Genomic DNA, 20758 nt, shown 5'->3' on the forward strand with positions numbered 1-20758 from the left:
ATCGATATCCATATTTTGATATTGATACAAATAATCTAAAATGACTAAAATTATCTAAATAGTCCTTCATTTATGTATAGCTTATATTATTACTTCTATGGTTGTTTTATTTATGATTAAGTCCTCAATTGTGACCGAATACGTGAATGAATACAAGTAGCTACATAACATATGGTATTTGCTCAAATTGTCAATAGATGGCTAACAAAGTTATAAATTATAGAATTCATTTATCAATGCCATCCAATGAGTGCGTGAATATTTGGGTCATCAATCTGTAAAACACAAGCATTATATGAAGATTTGGTTTTTGATTTGAAACAAAAGAACAACATGCTACCAAAGCGTAAGGACCCTTCCTATTCCAACATATTCTTATTTTATCCTTGACACAAAACAACATTATATTCGAAAGTGAAACAACTTGTTTCGCAAGTAACATTGTTATCTAGTTTCAATTGTAAAGGCTTAATAAAAAAATTCCTAAACTATATATCTTTTCTCAGTTAGGCGCCTAAACTATTTTTTGTCAATTTAAGTGTCTAACTCTCAGCCGTAATGGTCGTTAAATAATTTTATTAAAAAATCAGTCAAGCAATCATTGTTTGACACATGACACGTTTATAAATTTCTTAAAAACTTAAAATTATTAACAATTTTCGATTTACCTGTCTAAAATTAATTAAGTATATATATATAAAGCCACCCAAAATTCGCCAAGGATCTCCATCAACTTCAAGGTTAGTTCCCATTTTGATATCATCACTAGACAGAACGTAAATCCCTACAACCAAGTTAAAATACATTATTGAAAAATGTGAATTTTGATAAAGGTTAAAATTACACATAAAATGAAATGGGAAATCTGGAAAATAAAGTATTAGCAAATTTGGGAGGGGAAAATAGTTTGGGAGGAAAACGCATGGGAAGAAGAAGCAATGATTTCGAAGAAAATTTAAGTGAACATAAAAAGGGAAAATGGAAGTAGAAGTAGCTTGTCACACTTCAATATGAAATTAGATTTCTTTCAATTAAAATATGTGAAATGATATGAAGTTGGTTAGCATTCCATAATTGAAAAAAATATATATATAAAAAAATCAAACATGAAGACTTTGTATCATATACGTGTAGCTTATGTTAATTATCTAAGGATAAAAAGAGGCACGTAAAAGAGAAAAAATGATAAAGAAATCAAACCATTAATAATGGAACAGATGAATCCAAGCAAAGATGTGAGTGATGTGAATTTGTTTATTATTATTAATTTTATAATATGGAAAATGGAGATCACAAGTGAAGGAAACCAATCAACCACTCCTTATCTTCTTGATATCTTCTTCCTGTGCAGAGAAAAACTTTATCATTAAACAAAACCTCCAAAACTATAATCCTCGTACACTCCTTTCTCAGCAGACGACCGAGACCTCACGAAGCTTTAGCAATATTCGAACGAGCCACCCGATCATCGCTCCTACAGTGGCGATTCCCCCTCGACTGGCGTCCTAACAGCCGGTGAACGTCAACCTAGGGTCCTAAGGACCTAAACAACCACCCGTTTCTCACTAACTCCTCATCGCTCAACCAAACAAGGAAAACCGAGGGGGATGAAGAACACCACGACCACCACGAAACGGTGGCCAACTTCAACCCCCACGCCCTCAAAGCTGACCAAGGAAGCTCAAACGGCCTACTAATCACGTCGGAACGCTCTTCCCCTTCCTCCTATGGTTCGACCGAGACCCTAAAGGGAAAAAAAAGAATTGAAAATGAAAGTGAAAAGGGAGCAACACGTGGTTTGGGTTGTTATTAAAGTGAGAACAGGTAAATTACAAAGTAAGTCATCCAAGTTTGCTAAAAGCTTAAACTATTTTTATAACTTCCAAATTATTATGATTATGTCATAATTGTTTCAAATTTTATTTGGAAGGCACGTGGTTTTGGAAATGGAGATGGCCAAATCACAATTTGAGTCCTATATTTTTGGTAAGATTCTGATTTTGTCATCATGTTTTAGTATAGTTATAGCAAAGTTTTGATAGTTTAGATTAGTTTAGATTAGTTTAGATTAGTTCGTTTTAGCCCTGATTTTAGTAATTAAATATTATAGTAGCACTATTAGTTTTTAGTTTTATGATTTAGGTCCTCAAATTATTATTTAAAGTTAATTTATGACAAGGCCAATTATGTTGGGAATCGAGTTCGTATATGTGATGCTGAGGATACGTGAGAGAAAAATTAGAAGCTCGACCAAATACCTCTCGATCCATCCGTACGTGTAAGCCCTTTTCAATGTCTTATATTCAGATTCAATATGGTTTTAAATTCAAGTCTAGTTTCTGATGTAAATTCGGTTGTTTTGCATCCGAGGAATTATTGGAAGTTGAGTTCAAGTTCGAGGGCGATCGAATGAAATTTAAATGGTTGATCAGTATAACACGAAAATCGAGGTAATACATTACTACCTCTTTATGCTTCATGGAACATGTTGATAATGGATAAATGCATGGACATATATATGATTGGTCTATCATGTCTGTTTGATTATGGATGGATTCGAACCGAATACAATTTAAGTGATAAATTAGTTAAGACTCTCTTGAATTACAAGTTATGTGATTGAGTGATAAAGGAATCAGTCCTGACTATGTGAATTATAATTTATCTCTATAAAGGTACTTGGATGATGAAATTATGAGAATACTGTGAAAAATTACGAAAATACCCTTATGTTGTAGGATAACAAGAATTATCCCTGGAAGTTGGTTAATAACTCTGAAATTTCAGATATATTGATCCAGTATAATTACAGATGTGCATAAGAAATAATGATTTTGTTTAGAAAATTTGGATAACTGGTTTTTAACGCCAAAAAGGGTTTGTGCAATATGCTAGAAGTTTATTAAGGAATAATTTAAAGATCAGAGAATGTTCGGGAAAGCAATTGACCATAGGATCTTTAAATTATAATTATTTTCGTTAAGAGCTAATATCGAAAATTATCTGGTTAAGAAATTACGAAAATGCCTTGAGAGGTAAAATAATCCGAGTTGACCCTGAAGGAGAAAATACTTTGAGAATTTGTACTTAACTCGATTAAGTACGAATTTAATTATTAAGATCTTGTCTTTGTGTAGAAAAATTCATGATATTCCGTTTGTAAAATCTGAGAAGACACTTGACCCAAAAATATCGGAGTTATAAGTAAATACCTGAAGAATGATTTATCAATGATGTTCTTTTTTCAGAATTGTTTGAAAGGATTGAAGTAAATGATAAGTTTAAATTTAATAATAAGATCGGATAGAAGGAAATGATTGTAATACAATGGATTTGTAAAATGACCAAAATACTCCTAATATGGAAATGACCAAAATACCCCTGGTATGCAAATGACCAAGAATTTCACCAAGCTCAGGAATGATTGAATACCCTTGAGCTCTGAAATGAATGGAATAAAACTGAGCACCAAAATACCCTTATGACCTATAATAAGTAAATGTCTTGGATTAATTAAGAAATACAAATAAACATGGATGTTGTGCTACCAGTAAAAATTATGGAACGCAACTTAAGTGATCAACCAACGCTAGTGCTATATCATTACCTGAATGATATAGGTACCACTTGAATGTTTGTTCGTCTTCTCAAATTTGGAGCGATGATAATTCTGGAAGTACTTGGCTCAGCTCAACTCTAGAGCGAATACAATACTAATAAGTAGGTATTCGTGAGACAAATCAACCACGAATACCAGAATGACTTTATTATATGACTAAATGAACTGAAAGGAAATACAACATGTATTTGAAATTCAGAAATGTCTGAATTATTCTGGAAAACACTAAAGTAACCGAGATAGACTTGCTTACTAAACGAACTAAGTAACCTCAATGACTGAGGAGTAAATAGGTGATTGGATGAGTTTGAAAACACTCTTGAACTTACATGATGAATTGTCCTTATGGGTTATGAACCATGAATCATGTACATCCATATTTCCTGATATCGTTGAAACGTGAAAATAAAATAAAGACCGTTGGAAGATCTATTCAGTGATGATTATGGGGATGATATATGGATCTGCATTATGGTATTAAAGAGTGAATACACTGGAAGGATAATGAATTGACTTGTTGTCATGTATCAGTTTGGGAGTTGTGTAACTCGAGTTGTTTGATAATACGATTGATAGTCATAGATTGTAAATGACTTGAATCTTCGATTCTATATTTTCATCTAAAATCACTTTGGTAATGTTTGAAAACACAAGTAACGTAGAAGAAAAATATTATGAATACCTCATTTGGTTCAATTGGGCTGAAATCCTATGAATTCAAAGTATATTCCTGAATACCCCTGATTGTTTGGGTAATGGAATCACTCGCAATAAATCTGAATTTAGAATTATTATGTATAAAGGTTCCTGAACGTTTCCTGATGCACATGGAAACGTAGTGGAATTCTAAAGTATCAATCTGAAATGTCTGATTAGACCGGTTAGAAATCGATTCTCTTCAATAAGATCTTATTCATGGAATCCGATTGCACAAGTTCATGTTATCCATATTGATAACTACAAAATGCATCTAAAATATATTTGGATTCTCTAGTGTGTTCCTTATATTTTGAAAAATCGCTTTATTGTTTTAACATGTGGTACACTGAAATCTATGGTTACTGTTTTATGGATGCACCGACTTAACGGTGATGGCTTATGGATTTGTATCATTGTATAAAATGTATCTTGGAGATACAGATTTGTAAAGTACAGCTCTGATCAAGCTGGGAAAATTTTTATGGACCTAATGTGACTCTTAGAAAGGCTCTGCGGCCCTAAGATGTGTTCTTAGGTAGTCTCCACGGCCCTCGAACTTTCTTGGGTAGGCTCTCACACCCTAAGATGTTCCCTTAGGTTAACTTTTTGTACGATGGTTTTGAAAACACGAGTTTAAAAAGCTATACTACAATATGGTTTATGGGATTTACTGAACCATCATTTGATTAGTGTATCTATTATGATTTTATCATACTGATGGAACACACTTGACATCCTATTCGACCTCATGAAAACGTGACTGTATGGAATGTTTCTTATGAACTGAGATTCATGGCTTCTACTTGATGAACTACTAATGAAACCCCAGATTATTCCGCAATTGGTATACGTTTGATTCAATAAGGAAATTATGGTTTTCCATTTATCTGCATGTCTTGTAGCATCATCTGGTAGTTCTGTATTACTGAGCTTTTCGAAGCTCACTCTATTATTCACCATTGCAGGTTAAAAGATTGTACCAGTACAACTATCAACATCAGTAAGGGAGTTCTTCTGGCGTTGCTTGCAGAGTATGGTACATGTGATTAGGGGGCATGTAATTATATTTTGTTTTATATCTGAGTTTGAAAAACCAGTTTTATTTCGGAATAATAATAAATCATTTTATGATTTAACATGTTTTAAGAAAAGTTTTAAAATTTCTGCTATTTTTACGATGGGTTGTTCCGGTGGCCCTAATGTGACACCCCGGATCGGATCTGGTTACCCGTATCGGTTTGGGGGTTACATAGCTCATGAGACATTGATTGTTGCAGATCCCGCCATGATCGTTTAGGAAAATCTACGAGAGAAATTAAAAGAAGCCCAAAAAATGATAAAATGCTTGTTTCCTTTTTTTTCCCAATTTAGATGGTAATGATGGACAACAAAATGTCTGAAGATAAGGGATAATATTGGCTGCAAGGAATGCTAGAAAATTGAAAAAAAAAATTTGAATGTATCATATGTCCTCAAAACATGATCTTTATTTTACATTAGTCCTTAAAATTTTAAATGTTTCTATTTCATTCCTAAACTACGATCATAATTATAAATTAATCCTCAAACTTTTGAACATTTTAGTTGCATCCCCAAATTATGACCTTCATTCTAAATTATTCCCTAAACTTTTTGAACATTCCAATTCCATCCCAAACTTTACGAATATACTGATCACATCTCTTAATAATAAAATTGTTAGGCCAAGTTATATTATTATATGTTTGAAAAAAATTATAGTTGAAATCAATTACATATTTGGATGAATTTAAATATTCAAAAGTTTGGGGACCAAATTAGAAAAAGGGTCATAGTTTAGGAATGAAAATAGAACATTCAAATTTTTAAGGATTAATTTATAATGAGAGTCATAGTTTGGGGATGAAATTGGAGCATTTAAAAGTTTAAGGATCAATTTAAAATGAGGGTTATAGTTTGGGGACATATGATGTAATTAACACAAATAATTCGAATCATATTATAGGGTTTGATTTTAGTTCAGTTTAGACATCTGATTTTATAATTCAATCGAATTAAAAAAAAAAACAATGATTGAAATCAAATCAATTTTGAATTTGTTATAAGATAAACTTAAATAAATAAACTCATAAAATGAAATAATATCATTTTTTTTGTAAATTTAAACTTGTGTTACGCATTTGACTTAAGCTTAAAGTTTACGATTTTTTGAATGTTGAGTTTAAAAAATGATAAATAGTTAAAAATTATAAAATTGAATCGAACCAAACTAAACCAAAAATTTAAGTTTTTATATCATTTGATTTTGATTTTATTTTTAGAAATTATACGATATGATACAATTCATCTTTTATTAGAAAAACTAAATTGAATCGAACTGACTATACTTTTAATTATTTTTTTGGATAATTCAAAATTTGATTACCCAATAACAGAAACATATTACAAAAACCTCAAAGTTCTGAAAACAAAAGGAGACTACTTACAGAAGAATCAAATCAAAAAATTTCCCAATGTTCAACAAGAGTGACATTAACATTGTCATTCATATTTATAGACCTATCCCTCAATTGTAACCTCACATTCTCCTTAATGGCATGGAAAAGGTCTTGGGCAGATCTGGAACGGTTTTGGAACTAGCTTTTATTGCGTTCATCCCATAGTGTGTAGAGAAGAGTAGAGAAAGAAAGCTTCATGATGGAAGTAAGCAAGGATTTTCCCTTCCAAGTGGAACAGATCCACATTAAAAGAGCATCCCATGAGCTAAATTTAAAGGTAAGACCAACATGAGATAAGATGGTATGCCATAGTTGATTAGCCATAGAACATTGGAAAAACATGTGCTCCCTAGTTTCAAATAGATTATCACAGAAATTGCATTTACAATAAGATATAGACCCATTCGGAGGAGTCTAACTTTCGTAGGGAGAGGATCAAGCAGAGCCATCCAATTGATCAAGCTATATTTGGGGATATGAAGAGGAAACCAAATGATTTTCTGCCAAGGGACAAGAGGATGTCTTTCTCGTAAAGAATCCCAGATTTCCTTCGCTTTAACAGATCCAGCAGTAAGAAAAGGAAAGGCCTTCAATCGAAGTTTCAAAATGCGCCTAAGACTCCAGCTATAATTAGGTCGAATATTAACGTTCCAAAAATATTTATACTTTTAATTATTATCATTATCATATAATCATTATTTTGAAGGATAACTTATAAAATTTATAAAGATAATTCACAAAATATTTTATCTCTAGTTAAAAAGAAGTTTCCATCCTAATTTTCTCTCTAAAGGAATTTTCCAATTTTCATTTAAAGTGTCTTACCAGACGACAACTGTTGTCGCCTCTCTTTTTATTATTTTCTTTTAAATTAGATTTAAATAAATATTCTTCCCATTTGATTTTTCCCGTATTTTTTAAAATGTTTATTTCCCCCCTGTTTTTATGACATAAATATTTTTATGCTTTTATAAGAACTCTAATTTTCTCTCTAATTCATAAATATGTCATGAAAGATATATGATATTGTATAGTTATATTTACTTTTATGGCAATTTTCGATGTACTCCAATCACTTGTGGAACAAATTGTTAGATTGATTCTCTTAACTGCACGCATTCACCAATATTATGTCTAATTTAAATTTAGGTAGAGGATTATTGAAAATTACTAAGTTTTTTTTTGAAAGCTAAAAAATGCACTCAAAAGAACATTTTGATTTAACCAAAGGTTTCTTCAATATTTTTGTGACGTATTCATTTTTTTATTAGAATTTTGTTTAGTTGACGGCGGTATCAATTTTAATATTAGTTATTGACAGTTGATATTAATAATTATTTTATTATTATTTTTATACTATGTCATTTGTTTTTTGCCCTTGAGTTTTTAAATTTTAAATAATAATCTCTGTCATTTTGATATGTATTTCTCTGTTTTGTGCAACATTTTTTCTATTCTCTCATGGCACGTTCTTTATGACTTTCAGTACGTTTTTTGCATACATTTGCGGTCGTGTTAGTGCTCACAGAGAGATCCTCATGACATTTGTTTTTTGATTGATTTATCGGTAGTCACGTATTGTCAGATCTCCTATTTGGTAAAAGGTTGTTTGTCGATATAATCATAATTGTGTAACAAATTAACATGCTAAATTGTTTGATTTATTTACAACTCTTTTATCACTTCGTAAAACATCTAGTTCAACATAGGCAATAAGTTTTATGAAGATTATTGGGTTTTTTTATGTTAAACGTTATTTTCAACGAAAATTTTTATTTTTTTTCGTATTATTGAGTTTAATATTTTTATTTTATGTATGAGTTTATTGATGACTATTATTCCTATTTTTTCTTTATGTTTAAATGTGTTGTGATTTTGATTGATTTCATTATTTTTATTAGTGAAATTCAATTACTGAGAAAATATTTAATTGTATTTTTCATCGTACCCTTTAAATTTCCATATAAGAGTGTTGCTTTTGTATGTCTTATCTTTTTATTTAATGTAAATTTAATTTCCTGTTAACAAAAAATAATATAAATTAAAGTTTATTAATCAGACCCAATATTTCTATCAACTCTTGGTTCAAGTTTATCCGTTGTTTTAGGACAAAACCCAGTTTCATTCCCACACCACGCACACCTCAACTCGTCCGTTTCACTCATCAACACCACCGTTCTGAACTTCTCTAGCGCGTGGGTTGGCGTTTCCCTCTCAGCGCGGCAGGTAGGTAATCTGGAATCCAGCCAGGTCATCTAACATCAGCACACTATTACTATGACGTAATAAATACAAACCGAAAAAGAAAAAATATAAGCAACGATCGTTGATAGATGGCACTTGTGCACGCAGAGTTCCGTTGGAATGCGTGGACTGTCAAAGATCACTTTCTCCTAACAAAGCCATTCAACCGTAGTGGTTTAATCGTAATAAAGAGGAATACCCAGGGGTAGTCCAAGAAATTCAAGTCTGATACATACGGCATGCGAAAACATGCGTTAGGATAGAAAAGGCACCTAGTGGCGCACTTTACGGTGATGTCCACAAGCCGTATTTTCATACTCTTCATATTTTCTAATTCTAATTTTATTAGACATCAAAGTTTTTGTAACGCACTAGTTGATTACAGAATAACTATCAACGGCTTCACTGGGCTCAGAATCTGATCAAACGGTTCTCCTTTGGCGATTGTATCAACATCAAGCACACAACGAGTATAGGTATTAATTCAACACTAAAAGAAACGGATAGTATTTTATAATGTAAAAAATAATATTTTATTATAACAGAATAATAGGGTTTAAAAAAAGGGGTAGGGGACGGAGCTCGCCGAGTCTTGAAGTATCATCGTGCATGCATATTAATTTTCGCCAAGTATCAAACCTTTTTCTTCTCTCCCTCTCTCTCCCTCTGTTTTTGTTTGCTCTGCATGCATGAGTTGTTTGCTATCTCTCACATCGCCGTTTCAACTCGTCCCTAATCGGTACTCCTCGTTTCATCTCTCTCTGTTGCTCGATTCTCTTTTATAGTTTTTTTCTTCTTCAAATCCTCGTCATCTCGAAGCCTTATAGTCGCTAATAGTACAACAAAAAGTCGCCGTCGTATCTTTTTGGCTACGATATTCAACGCCGCCGACGCTGAAGCTCCGGTTATTTTCTTCAGAAAATTTTCTTTTATGTAAATTTATTTCTGTTTTGTCTGCGTTTGCTCTCTTGGTTTGACCCATTTTGAACCTGTTTCTGTTTTGCTCTTTGCTGACCGGAGATTTTCACTGTTTCCGATTTGATTTCTTTTTTTGTTTGCTTTTAAAATATAGGGATTAAATTTGGAGCATGGCGTTAAAGAGTTGCATGAATGATCTGTGCGGCGCTTCCACGTCGATTGAGTGGAAAAACGGCTGGGTTTTGCGATCTGGCGGTTTTGCTAATCTATGCGATAAGTGCGGGTAATTATGAAATGAAAATCACTAATTAAGCCTTCTTTAGTAAGCTTAATAATTAGCTAAGATCACTTTTCCTAGTCAATAGCCACTCAACCTAAAAGCTTCCTTGATGAGTCTTAAGACTGGAACAATTGGAACTTTATTTTATTTAAGTTTTGTTGTTTGTGAGCGCATAATTTTTTTTTGGGTACTGATTGGAGAGGTTTGTAATAATTTTGTATGGTGAATTGAAATATAATTTCCTTGAATTGCTCTTATATAAGTTAAAGAGTAAGGGAAATTATTGGAACGATTGAGTTTTTGTACTTACATCCTTCTTCTTTTAACATTGCCTGAAACTTGATTATGTTTTGGATTTCATAAAGTACTTAAGCACTAGGCAAGAATTCAAGCAAGGCAGAAAATTTTCCCATCTGATACTAATTCCCATTGAAGAACTCCAATTGTTCAAAGACAATTCATTTATGATTTATATTGGATGTAGGTCTGCATATGAGCAATCAGTATTCTGTGACATATTCCACTCAAACGAGTCTGGGTGGAGGGAGTGCACTTCATGTGGCAAGGTGTGTGATCCCAAAGTATTTAGCTTCTCGAGTTGTCATTTTCAATACTTTTCGGTTCCATCCATTCATAATAGTATTGTGCTTAATCTTGATGCTTTGGAAATGGCAGAGTCTCCACTGTGGATGTATTGCTTCCAGGTGCTTGTTTGAGCTTCTTGAGAGTAGGGGCATCATCTGTACAAGCTGCGCTAAAAAATCAGGATTGAACCCTGTAAGATCAACTTATTTAACCTTTTACTTCTTAAAAAAGATTTTCAAATTATGACTTCTGCATATTTTAGTCTCAAGCCAAGTAAACAATAAAGTTGATGACTAGGGTCTATGATAACTAGACACGTATCTTTTGATCGGGGTATAAGTTTACCTCTAATCCAATCTCATTTTGCCCTGTCTTAAATTGATTTAGTTGTTATCCCAACCCTGTGATGCAACCTCCTTTTTAGTTTAGAACATTTTAGATTTTTTTTCAATTTCCTTTATTTTTATTATTTAAATAAAGTGGCTACTTATATATTGCAATTTTTTAATTTATTTTTCTTGTTAAACCTTACAAAGAAAAGACATTCTCACTGGATAGCCTTGGAATTTAATGATTCTAAATTTAACCTTGCCCTGCCTGTACAATGGCTTAGGATTTGTGTACTCTGTGGTGAGGATAACTGAGGATAATCATTTATGGAATGAGTGATATGAGAGGAAAACTGAATGTCATCTGTTAAGATATTTTCCTTTCAGGTTAATATCCTTGTTATATTAGTTCTATAATTTAGTTTGTTTCTGTCGTTCATACCATTGGTAATTTCTTGCACATATTCATACAACCAATTAAGTGGATTAGGATTTCCCACTAGCCGATGTTTATATATTTACATGTAAAAGCTAAGATGTTTATGATGCTTTTAAAACATATTCATACAGATAATTGAAGATCAAAAGCCTAATGGATCTGGTATAGTAAAGGGTGATGCTGGTCAATTTCACTCAATAACAGCAGACAACCAATTAAGTGGCGTTGGCAATGAAAACCTAAAGCTTATACAGTTGAACAACAATGCAGAAAGCATTGGGCTGGGACTATTGCTTCAGCTTCACAATGATGACTCAAGTAAGTCCTTGGGGCAAATGAAACAGGAGGAAATTTTTCCTCCTGCAATAGACATTGGAAGCTCATTCTTGTCAAATACTAATCAAACATCAAATGGATCAGTTCAAGCTGTGAAACCTACCATTTCTAAAGCTAATATTTCTGAGACATCGCCAAGTATTTCGTTGGGTGGTTCATTAGGGAACCAAAATTTCTTTCCTGGTTCAGTTGTAGATGAAAAAGGTAAAATGTCTTCAGTCTTGCAGCAGGCATCAAAATCTCTCCATCTTCTACCCAAGCCTCCAAAGCCAGTGCTTGCAACAGGTTTGAAGGTGAATGCAAGCATGGTTCCCCAGATACGTGTTGCTCGGCCTCCAGTAGAGGGACGTGGACGGAATCAGTTGCTTCCTCGTTATTGGCCAAGGATTACGGATCAAGAATTACAGCAAATTTCTGGAGAGTATCCACGACTATTCAATCATTGGTTTACTTATTTTTACACGCACACCATGCATTAACTGCTACACTGAATTTTTCTTCTATCTATTAACTAGTGCTGTAAAATCCTTAACTGGTGTAATTTTCCAGTTCAAATTCCACCATTGTTCCTCTGTTTGAAAAGGTTCTGAGTGCAAGTGATGCTGGGCGGATTGGTCGATTGGTTCTGCCAAAAGCATGTGCTGAAGTTAGTTCCTATTCCATCATCATACCCTTGCAACTGATATTTGTTTTACTCTCTGTTGAGAAGCTTTGTTGCATATCAGTCAAAAAGAGTATGAATTGCAGGCTTATTTTCCTCCCATATCTCAACCAGAGGGCCTTCCTCTAAGAATTCAAGATGTAAAGGGAAAAGATTGGGTGTTTCAGTTCAGATTCTGGCCTAATAACAACAGCAGGATGTATGTTTTGGAGGGTGTGACTCCTTGCATGCAGTCTATGCAGTTGCAGGCGGGAGATACTGGTACTATTGTGAAACTGATAAAGGAACAATCCATTATTTTGTTTTTAGCTTCCATTGACTAACACTGCATATGGCTCTCTGAACAGTAATATTTAGCCGCATGGATCCAGAAGGGAAGCTTGTTATGGGGTTTCGCAAAGCAACGAACAATGCAGCAGGGCAGGTAAGGTGGCAATCAATTTCCGTGTTAGCAAACTTGATCATTTATTGATATGATCAAATAAACAGGAAACTCTACCATCTGCCATTCCTAATGGCACTCTTTCAAGTGAAAGTTTCTTTTCGGGTGTTTTTGAGAATCTGCCTATAATTAGTGGTTACTCTGGCCTTCTTCAGTCACTAAAGGGAAGCACTGATCCACACTTAAACGCACTGTCCAAACATTTGAGTTCAACCGGTGGTGATCTTACCTGGAATAAATCTGGGAAGCACGAGGACATGATAAAGGAGGGATTATTACTACCGTCGATGTTAATTCCAGAGAGAAAAAGAACTCGGAATATTGGGTCCAAAAGCAAGAGGTTGTTGATTGACAGTCAGGATGCCTTGGAGCTGAAACTTACTTGGGAAGAGGCACAGGATTTGCTCCGCCCACCACCAAGTATCAAGCCAAGTGTTGTCACGATCGAGGATCACGATTTTGAAGAATATGATGTGAGTACATTCCCTGTAATATTTGAGTATAATAATGTAATTTTATCTAAATAGTAAAAAAGTCATCTCAATTTTCAGTAAAGCAGTGATTATAATGTAAATATTTATTCATGTTCTTTTTTGGCCCAGGAACCTCCAGTTTTTGGGAAGAAGAGCATCTTTGCTGTCCGTTCAACCGGGTGAGCATATACATTATTTTAAAACCCTAGTCTGATGGTTAACGCGATAAGAATCTAGTATAGCACAACCCTTGTGCAGGAAGAAAAATTAGGAATAATCGGTAATTAAATTAGAACCTGAAAAAAATAACTTGTACAAATTTCGAAAATCTTAATTTCACACTCATAGTGATCTGTCACAAGTTATACTGGAGGCTCATATGTCAGATCCTCTAGAAATTTTGGAAAGATCAGCTCTATTTCATTCAATTGGGCAACTTGTGTCTCCAAGCATCTTTGTCTCTGTTTTTGTGCTTGAAAGGGTCTCTGTTTCTCAAGTTTATGGTCGGGTAAATCTTTCTTTTTTGAATTACTAATCTTGATCTTTAGGGGACAAGAGCAATGGGCTCAGTGTGATAGTTGTTCTAAATGGAGAAGGTTGCCCGTTGATGTTCTGCTTCCGCCCAAATGGAAGTGTGCTGACAATAACTGGAACCAAAGCAGGTCGGCATTTTGTGCATCATATTTCTTGTGCTCTCCTATTCGTATCCTTTAATGAGTTCCAAAGAAAATCTTCTCATTTCCTCTGCGTTTTGTTGTCAGGTCATCATGTTCTGCTCCAGATGAACTCTCCCCAAGGGAGCTAGAAAATCTTCTTAGATTGAATAGAGGTACATTCTCAGTATATATTTCTCTTCTAAAGAACAAACGAGCTTATTAATATCGACTTTCTCATATAAATTCATGAAACATTTCAATCTTGCTTGTCAATTTGGGAATAACCTCATCCATGAGTTTTTTCTCTTTTGGCTAAAGTAACCAGCTGTTTGGGGATCTCTGAGAAGTTCACCATATTAAACAAGGGAGACCTACATCATAATCCCACAATTATTTTTCACTATTAAGAGTTGCTACATGCTTATGTGACTATATGCAATGCAGATAGTTGGCCATTTGGCATCGTTGCATATTCGTTGATTAAATTGTTCTAGCCCAAACTATTCCTATACATGCTTGTTCGGCATTCAAACTGTTTTTACTTTTTTTTTTTGGCCAGACTTTCCAACTGTTACTGGCTATATGTTATCAGTGTTTTTTTATTTGATTTGATTGCATATTTTAGCCGGCTTCCTTGAGTTCCATATATTACCTTCAAATGATAGCTATGAAGCAATATTTTATGCATAGATTTCAAAAAAAGGAGAATAGCGGCATTCCAGAGACCAACCCCAGAGCCTGAATCATCATCTGGTTTGGATGCTTTGGCCAATGCTGCAATCCTTGGAGACAATGTAGATAATTCAGTCACGACGTCTGTGGCTACTACAACTAAACACCCAAGGCATCGTCCCGGCTGCTCTTGCATTGTATGCATCCAGCCACCGAGTGGGAAGGGAAAACACAAGCCAACATGCACATGTGTTGTGTGCATGACAGTTAAACGTCGTTTTAAAACCCTCACAATGCGCAAGAAGAAGCGTCAGTCAGAGCGTGAAGCAGAGATGATTACCCGGAGGAACCAGCAAGCATGGGGTCCTGGCGAAGAAGCAGAAGTAGACAGCAGCACTAAGCATGTATCATCGTCACACCTGAATCCATCCGAGAACGAAGCAAGATCGGTTGAATTAGAATCCAAGAGTCAGAGCGCCAACAAGCTGGTTGAAGCTAGCAAGGGACAGATAGACTTAAACTGTGATCCTGACCGTGAGGATGATTTGCAATTAGGTCCCAACGGCCCGAGCATGACGAGTCTTGTTCAAGTGGCAACCCTTCCATTGGAGGCATACCTGAAGGAGAATGGTCTTACAAACTTGGTGTATGAGCAGCAAGGAAACTCAGCAGCGTCAAATGCACCACCGCAGAGCATGAGTGGGAATGGGGAGGGTGAAACACAAGATAATGGCTGTTTCCCTCTGGCCACTGAAGAGCCTGAGAGTAAGGAAGAAGAAAATGGTGAAACTGGATCCAACGGAGTCGATGAAAAAGAGAAGGATAAGGATCCTCAATGAGACACTTCCCGTTTCTGTTTGTTTTGCTTTAAATTCTTTTTTAATCCCCTTTGGTTTGGTGTTCTTTTTCGAGTATAAAATCCATAAGTAGTTTGACATTCGGGTTTTAAATCCCCAACTATTTATGTATTAAAACAAAAATACCATATATTATAGAGAGAATGATTTACTTTTCTTTTACTAGTAGATTACAAGCAATTTTATTTATGTATTAAAACAAAAATACCATAATATTATACAAAAATACCATATATTTTTTATTTTAGGTTTGAAGTTTTTTTTCTTCTTTCAAATAGATGATTGTCACGAACGAAGATGGAGGATTAGGACTGAGCGGAGGAGAATTGGGGATGATTGTAGAGGGAATTAAGAAATTAGGGTTTGAACAAAAGGGGTTAGGGATCAGATGGTGGAGACCAAACCCATGAACTGAACAAGCCACTGTTGAAAGAAAGAGAACGAGCCCACCAATGAAGCTATACAAAGCGCAAATGAAGGGACGTATGGTAACCCAACAAGAGTCCATGACCTGAAAAGGGGAGCAATGGGAATTTATTAGAATTATAATGACAGCTGGAGAGTTGGTAAGCGGTACATGTAATTATATAAGCTTTGTACTAAAAATCTAAGAGGATTACATGACATTTGAATAAAATACTATTTTTTTCTTCAAAATTCTTCTTCTTCGTATCCTTTCTTTTACAATCAATCTCAATCTATAATTTTCAGTCACAATCGTGACAAATTAATGTTTTCAGTTGTTGTTGTTGTTGCTGGTCATTGTCTTTGTGTTATTCATTATGTTATCGTTACATAAAATCTTCTAATCTCGTTCCATCATTCGTTCAGTTGTCGTTCACCCAAACTCAGCCATTTTTGTTTTATACAAATATATTTAAATAAAAAAATAATATCATTAAAATTAATGGTAAAAAATTAATAGTTATAATAATTAATATTTAATCTATTAATCAACTAATTTGAATTGATATTACAGAGGTGTTGACGACTCTTCCAACCCAGTTTGTTCAATTCACGAACGTCGAGATTCAAATTTCTAATCTTACTTAAATTAATTTAATATCTCGTCCCACTGGACCAAGTAGTTGCTAGTATAGTCGAATGCTCATTGTGCTTAAAGAAAGGATCTTACATGCTGCATCTTACACTTTGATATTAATGATTATGACATACTTATAACACTATATTTTAGTGCAGGCTTGCACTCCTGAACTCTTATCTACAAAAACAGCATCCCCTCAATTTCGATATCTAGAACTAGAAGGGCAGGACGGTGGAAGAACCACATATTTTAACTTCTATACGTTGTGTGGAATCAAAAAATGAAAAAAATAAATGCATATTACAAGCAATCAATATCCTTCCACACTAGCCCTTCTAAGGGTTGCGGATGATGATCTTCGACTTTCCTGCCTTTCAAGCTACTCTAATGCAAGTGTGGACGAACATGAACCCGGTGGGAGGGTGGATGGCAAATTAGGTGGTGGTCTTGTAGGAGAAAAATATATCCAGGATCCTGAGGGCAGGGATGGCCAGAAACTTGACCTCAGTGCAGCAGTGACGATCTCGTTAAGACTTAATGACCTCGACATCTGTTTACCTGCTATTGCTACTGGATCTTGCAGTGGGAATCGACAAGAATATTTCATGTCTAGGATGATTTTGAGATGCTCGACTATGGTTCCTGTGGTCGGTCTCTCCGATGGATTCATCTGGAGTCATCTTTGCGCAATGTCAGCCAATGTACGGGCAGCTTTCATAGGAAAGCAACCTTTGAGCTGAGGATCCATAATGAATGACAGTCTACAATCATCAGCTAGGAATGGCCGGCTCCATTTCACTAGGTTCCTCTCTTCCTTGGGATGACGATTGTGAGTAATTCAAGTAGAACGATTCCGAAACTCCAAACGGAGTTAGCCGTCCTCTATCTAGAGTCTCAACGGAAATATTTGCCACAAACTGCATAGAGAGAAAGAGACAATAAACCCCTCATAACTCATAAAAGTAAATTTATGTATAGAGCTGAGATGAAAATCAGGTCAACTCATAATACCACAATTTGTCTTTTTTCAAAGAACAACTATAGATCAAACACTTCAAAGTAACTTACAACTGAATTACTAGACATCTCTTCTGTCTCCGGGATATGACCAACGCACCCATATCCTAAAAGCTTCGCACTGAAATCTTTGTCGATCTGTATATTAGCAGTCGAAAATTCAAATTACATTGCCTGCATATGATAGGACCTTTATGTAATTATGCCTGTATGAAATTGGAATAGTACTTGGAAAATAAAAGCAAATTACCAAAAGCAACTATTTGACACAAACTAAAGGTGGCAGGAATGGATTGATTCATGATCTCAAACAGTAGCATCTGAAAATATAGAAGTGCATAAAGATTTGAACTATACCTGAAATGGTCCTTCCTCATGCAAGAATATCAGACCCTGAGCAGAACATAAAGCAATTTTCATTTGGGTATTCCAATCAAGTGGCGGTCCATCTGCTCTACCATATAAAACCTGGTCTAAGCTTCCAAACAGTCTCTCGTAAACCAACATTCTTTCTTCTGAACCATCATGTGCATGGTATCCAAGTAATTTACAGAGATTTGGGTGTTGCAATGATGCAAGAGTATTTACTTCATTTATGAACTCCCTTAAACCCTACATGAATGGAAATAACCCGGTGTGACTCTCTGAAATAATACATTCAAACGTTTCCAAAATTAAGGGAACATGAATAACAAAATAGTTTCCCATTGAAGGATTATGAAAATAATACGGACAAATTTCATTGGTAGAAATATCGTACCTGAGTAAACGGGTGAAGGAGAGTAACAGTAGCTTCAAACTTCTTTGAACTTGATTCGTCATCTCCGAAGGAAGCCTTATAAATAGCAGAAGGTAGGCCCTCAGATGTGCATTGATCAGAAGAGAAATGATGGCAAGCAGCTGCAATTTCTTCATAAGAAAAGTTTCGTAGTGTTCCAGAGGGAGGCAGATGCAATGGTCCAGAACCAAAAAAAGGGCCACCAACATTCCCTGTTCTAAATTTTCCCACTGTCTTCAGCACAGTACTACTCGGACATGGAAGCGGAAGGGGCTGCGGACTCAATGACTTCTGTTCCTTCACTAATCCACCACGACTCTTCAACTCTTCTTGTTCTTCAAATTCGACTGACGCGAGCGCATCTTGCTCAGCAGAATCAAGACTCGATGGAGCAGATACTGCACGTGTCCTATTGGAGGTCCCCTTGTTATCAGGTTGAATTGGTTTTACCCTGGTTATAAAACTAGGGGGAGAAGATTGCAAGGATCGGGTCTGAATTCTGGGCTCAGGCAGCACGGAAGGCATATGCTCCTTATGAGCAATGCGTTTTATAAAAACAGACTGCTTAGACCTTTTCTTGTTGCTTCTCAAAACTGTAAAACACCTCATCTTATATACAAATTACAATCCCCCTAGACTGTATCACGGTCTTCTATGTTTCTGCCAGAAGATGAAGAAAACAAACAAATCAACATAAGCTTTGAATTAATCTTATAAAATCAGAGGAACAATTCATACCACCAATAACATTAATAATCCCAAATGCTGGGTGCCTAACTACAATATTCAAGCTAATGAATGTTTCATGATGACAAACATAGTGGCTTCATTTCTTAAACAAGTTGCATAAAGTGGTTATTATAAAATCATATGTAAGAAAGTATGTCGAAACAGATATCTAAACGAAGATTGCATTGTAATTTACATCGATTCCACATCAAATCCGGTCGCCCTTTTGTCTTCGACCCGACAGATGCAATTAAGAAAAGCCAAACTGGTAAAACCTTGGTCAAACAGAAGTCTTCCAAGTTCAAATCTTTTACATGGATTACTTGTGACATTCAATTCACGCCCCAGATTGTCAAAGACATCCAATTCCATAAACTCTGAAATTATTCAGCGTATAAGCTCATGAGCCGGTTTTCATCAGGGGGAAAAACAACAACAACAAAGAGAAGGTAAGAAACAAACCTATGAAAGCTGGTCATGCAAGCCAAAACTGAGAGTGGCTAAAAGTAGAGAAAAATGATGAAAACCCATAAATTATTGCTTTGATTAGTTGGGGAGAGAACAACTTTGCAAGTCAAAGAAAGATAATGAGAAGAAGCTGTTCAGAAGAAGCTGTTCAGAGTGAGAGCTTTGTCTTGGGCAAAATATGAGCGGAGTACTATTATCGGGAAGATCGAGAGAAAATGTATTAAAAAGGGTAAACTACATAAATGGTCACTCATGTTGGATAAATTTTGATGTTAAAATGATATCAAATTGAGTTACTTGATGAATAAGATATAAATTAAGGATTTCTTGAGGCTTGAGAATAATAATTTTGTGATTTTCAGGTATTGAGTTTGAAACTCAAGGTTTAGTTTTTATACTCGAAATTATAATAGACTTTTAAATTTTGAAATTGATAGTTTAGTTTCGATATTCAATATTTCAGTAGGTTTTCAAGTATCGAAATTGGATAATGTGTTTAGATATTCAAAGGGTTAATTTCAAAATCGAAATAATAGTTTCTAATATGACAAACCTAATTGGTTAAATATTATATTTTTAGTCCCTAATTGTTATATAATTGTATAATTGGACCCCTATGTTTGGTATGTTAAGTAGACCCCGAATAGGATTTTAATGACTGTTTGTTAGTCTGATTTAGTTTTGATTTAACTCGACTAAATAAAATTGAGAGTGTTACAAATTAATTATCATTTTGTTTGATATTAAGCATAATGTATAACTTTACGTATTACTAAATAAATCTTAATTATCTATATCAATGTACAAATGAAAATTTACTAGCAACTTATTTTCATGATACTAAAGAAACGTTAAATTTAATCCTCTAAGTATACCTATGTTCATGCTGATATATAGTACAATATTATCCTATTAATCGATATTTTTATCAAATCCATTTCCGAATAATATATAGTATAAGTTACCGACTAGCGTTAACATGATTCCCCAAAAATATAGAATCTTGTGGGATTTCAAGTCAATATTTTCACATG

The 20758-nt window shown here is 34.6% G+C and overlaps 1 protein-coding gene, 1 long non-coding RNA gene and 1 pseudogene across 3 annotated transcripts; 2 read left to right on the plus strand and 1 right to left on the minus strand.

The window, feature by feature from the left end:
* Positions 1-1314: 1314 nt before the first annotated feature.
* On the plus strand, positions 1315-2436 carry LOC120139532. The gene is made up of 3 exons (XR_005517651.1): positions 1315-1836; positions 1931-1986; positions 2180-2436. It is a non-coding gene; the product is annotated as an uncharacterized LOC120139532 (long non-coding RNA).
* Positions 2437-9624: 7188 nt separating this feature from the next.
* Positions 9625-15816, plus strand: LOC120139558 (B3 domain-containing transcription repressor VAL2-like). 2 transcript variants are annotated; one of them, XM_039154734.1, is made up of 13 exons: positions 9625-9778; positions 10112-10240; positions 10722-10803; positions 10913-11014; positions 11722-12347; positions 12476-12572; positions 12674-12848; positions 12935-13011; positions 13077-13502; positions 13632-13681; positions 14051-14164; positions 14264-14331; positions 14849-15816. In XM_039154734.1, the coding sequence occupies exons 2-13, from the start codon at positions 10128-10130 to the stop codon at positions 15667-15669; spliced, it is 2751 nt and encodes a 916-aa protein (XP_039010665.1). In that variant the 5' UTR covers positions 9625-9778; positions 10112-10127; the 3' UTR covers positions 15670-15816. The 2 variants fall into 2 exon arrangements, with proteins under 2 accessions (XP_039010665.1, XP_039010664.1); XM_039154733.1 differs by lacking the exon at positions 9625-9778 and adding an exon at positions 9790-9943.
* A 1169-nt stretch (positions 15817-16985) lies between these two features.
* On the minus strand, positions 16986-19160 carry LOC120139559 (annotated as a pseudogene).
* Between the last annotated feature and the right edge of the window lie 1598 nt (positions 19161-20758).

This window comes from Hibiscus syriacus, unplaced genomic scaffold (genome assembly GCF_006381635.1).
Source record: "Hibiscus syriacus cultivar Baekdansim isolate YM2019G1 unplaced genomic scaffold, ASM638163v2 tig00110761_pilon, whole genome shotgun sequence".
Lineage (NCBI taxonomy): Eukaryota > Viridiplantae > Streptophyta > Magnoliopsida > Malvales > Malvaceae > Hibiscus > Hibiscus syriacus.

Excerpts from the sequence above, each read along its gene's own strand:
- LOC120139558 (XM_039154734.1), top strand. The coding sequence starts at position 10,128 with ATGGCGTTAAAGAGTTGCATGAATGATCTGTGCGGCGCTTCCACGTCG. Across the intron at positions 12,348-12,475 it reads TTACAGCAAATTTCTGGAGA|TTCAAATTCCACCATTGTTC; the intron begins GTATCCACGACT and ends GTAATTTTCCAG. Across the intron at positions 12,849-12,934 it reads GTTGCAGGCGGGAGATACTG|TAATATTTAGCCGCATGGAT; the intron begins GTACTATTGTGA and ends CTCTCTGAACAG.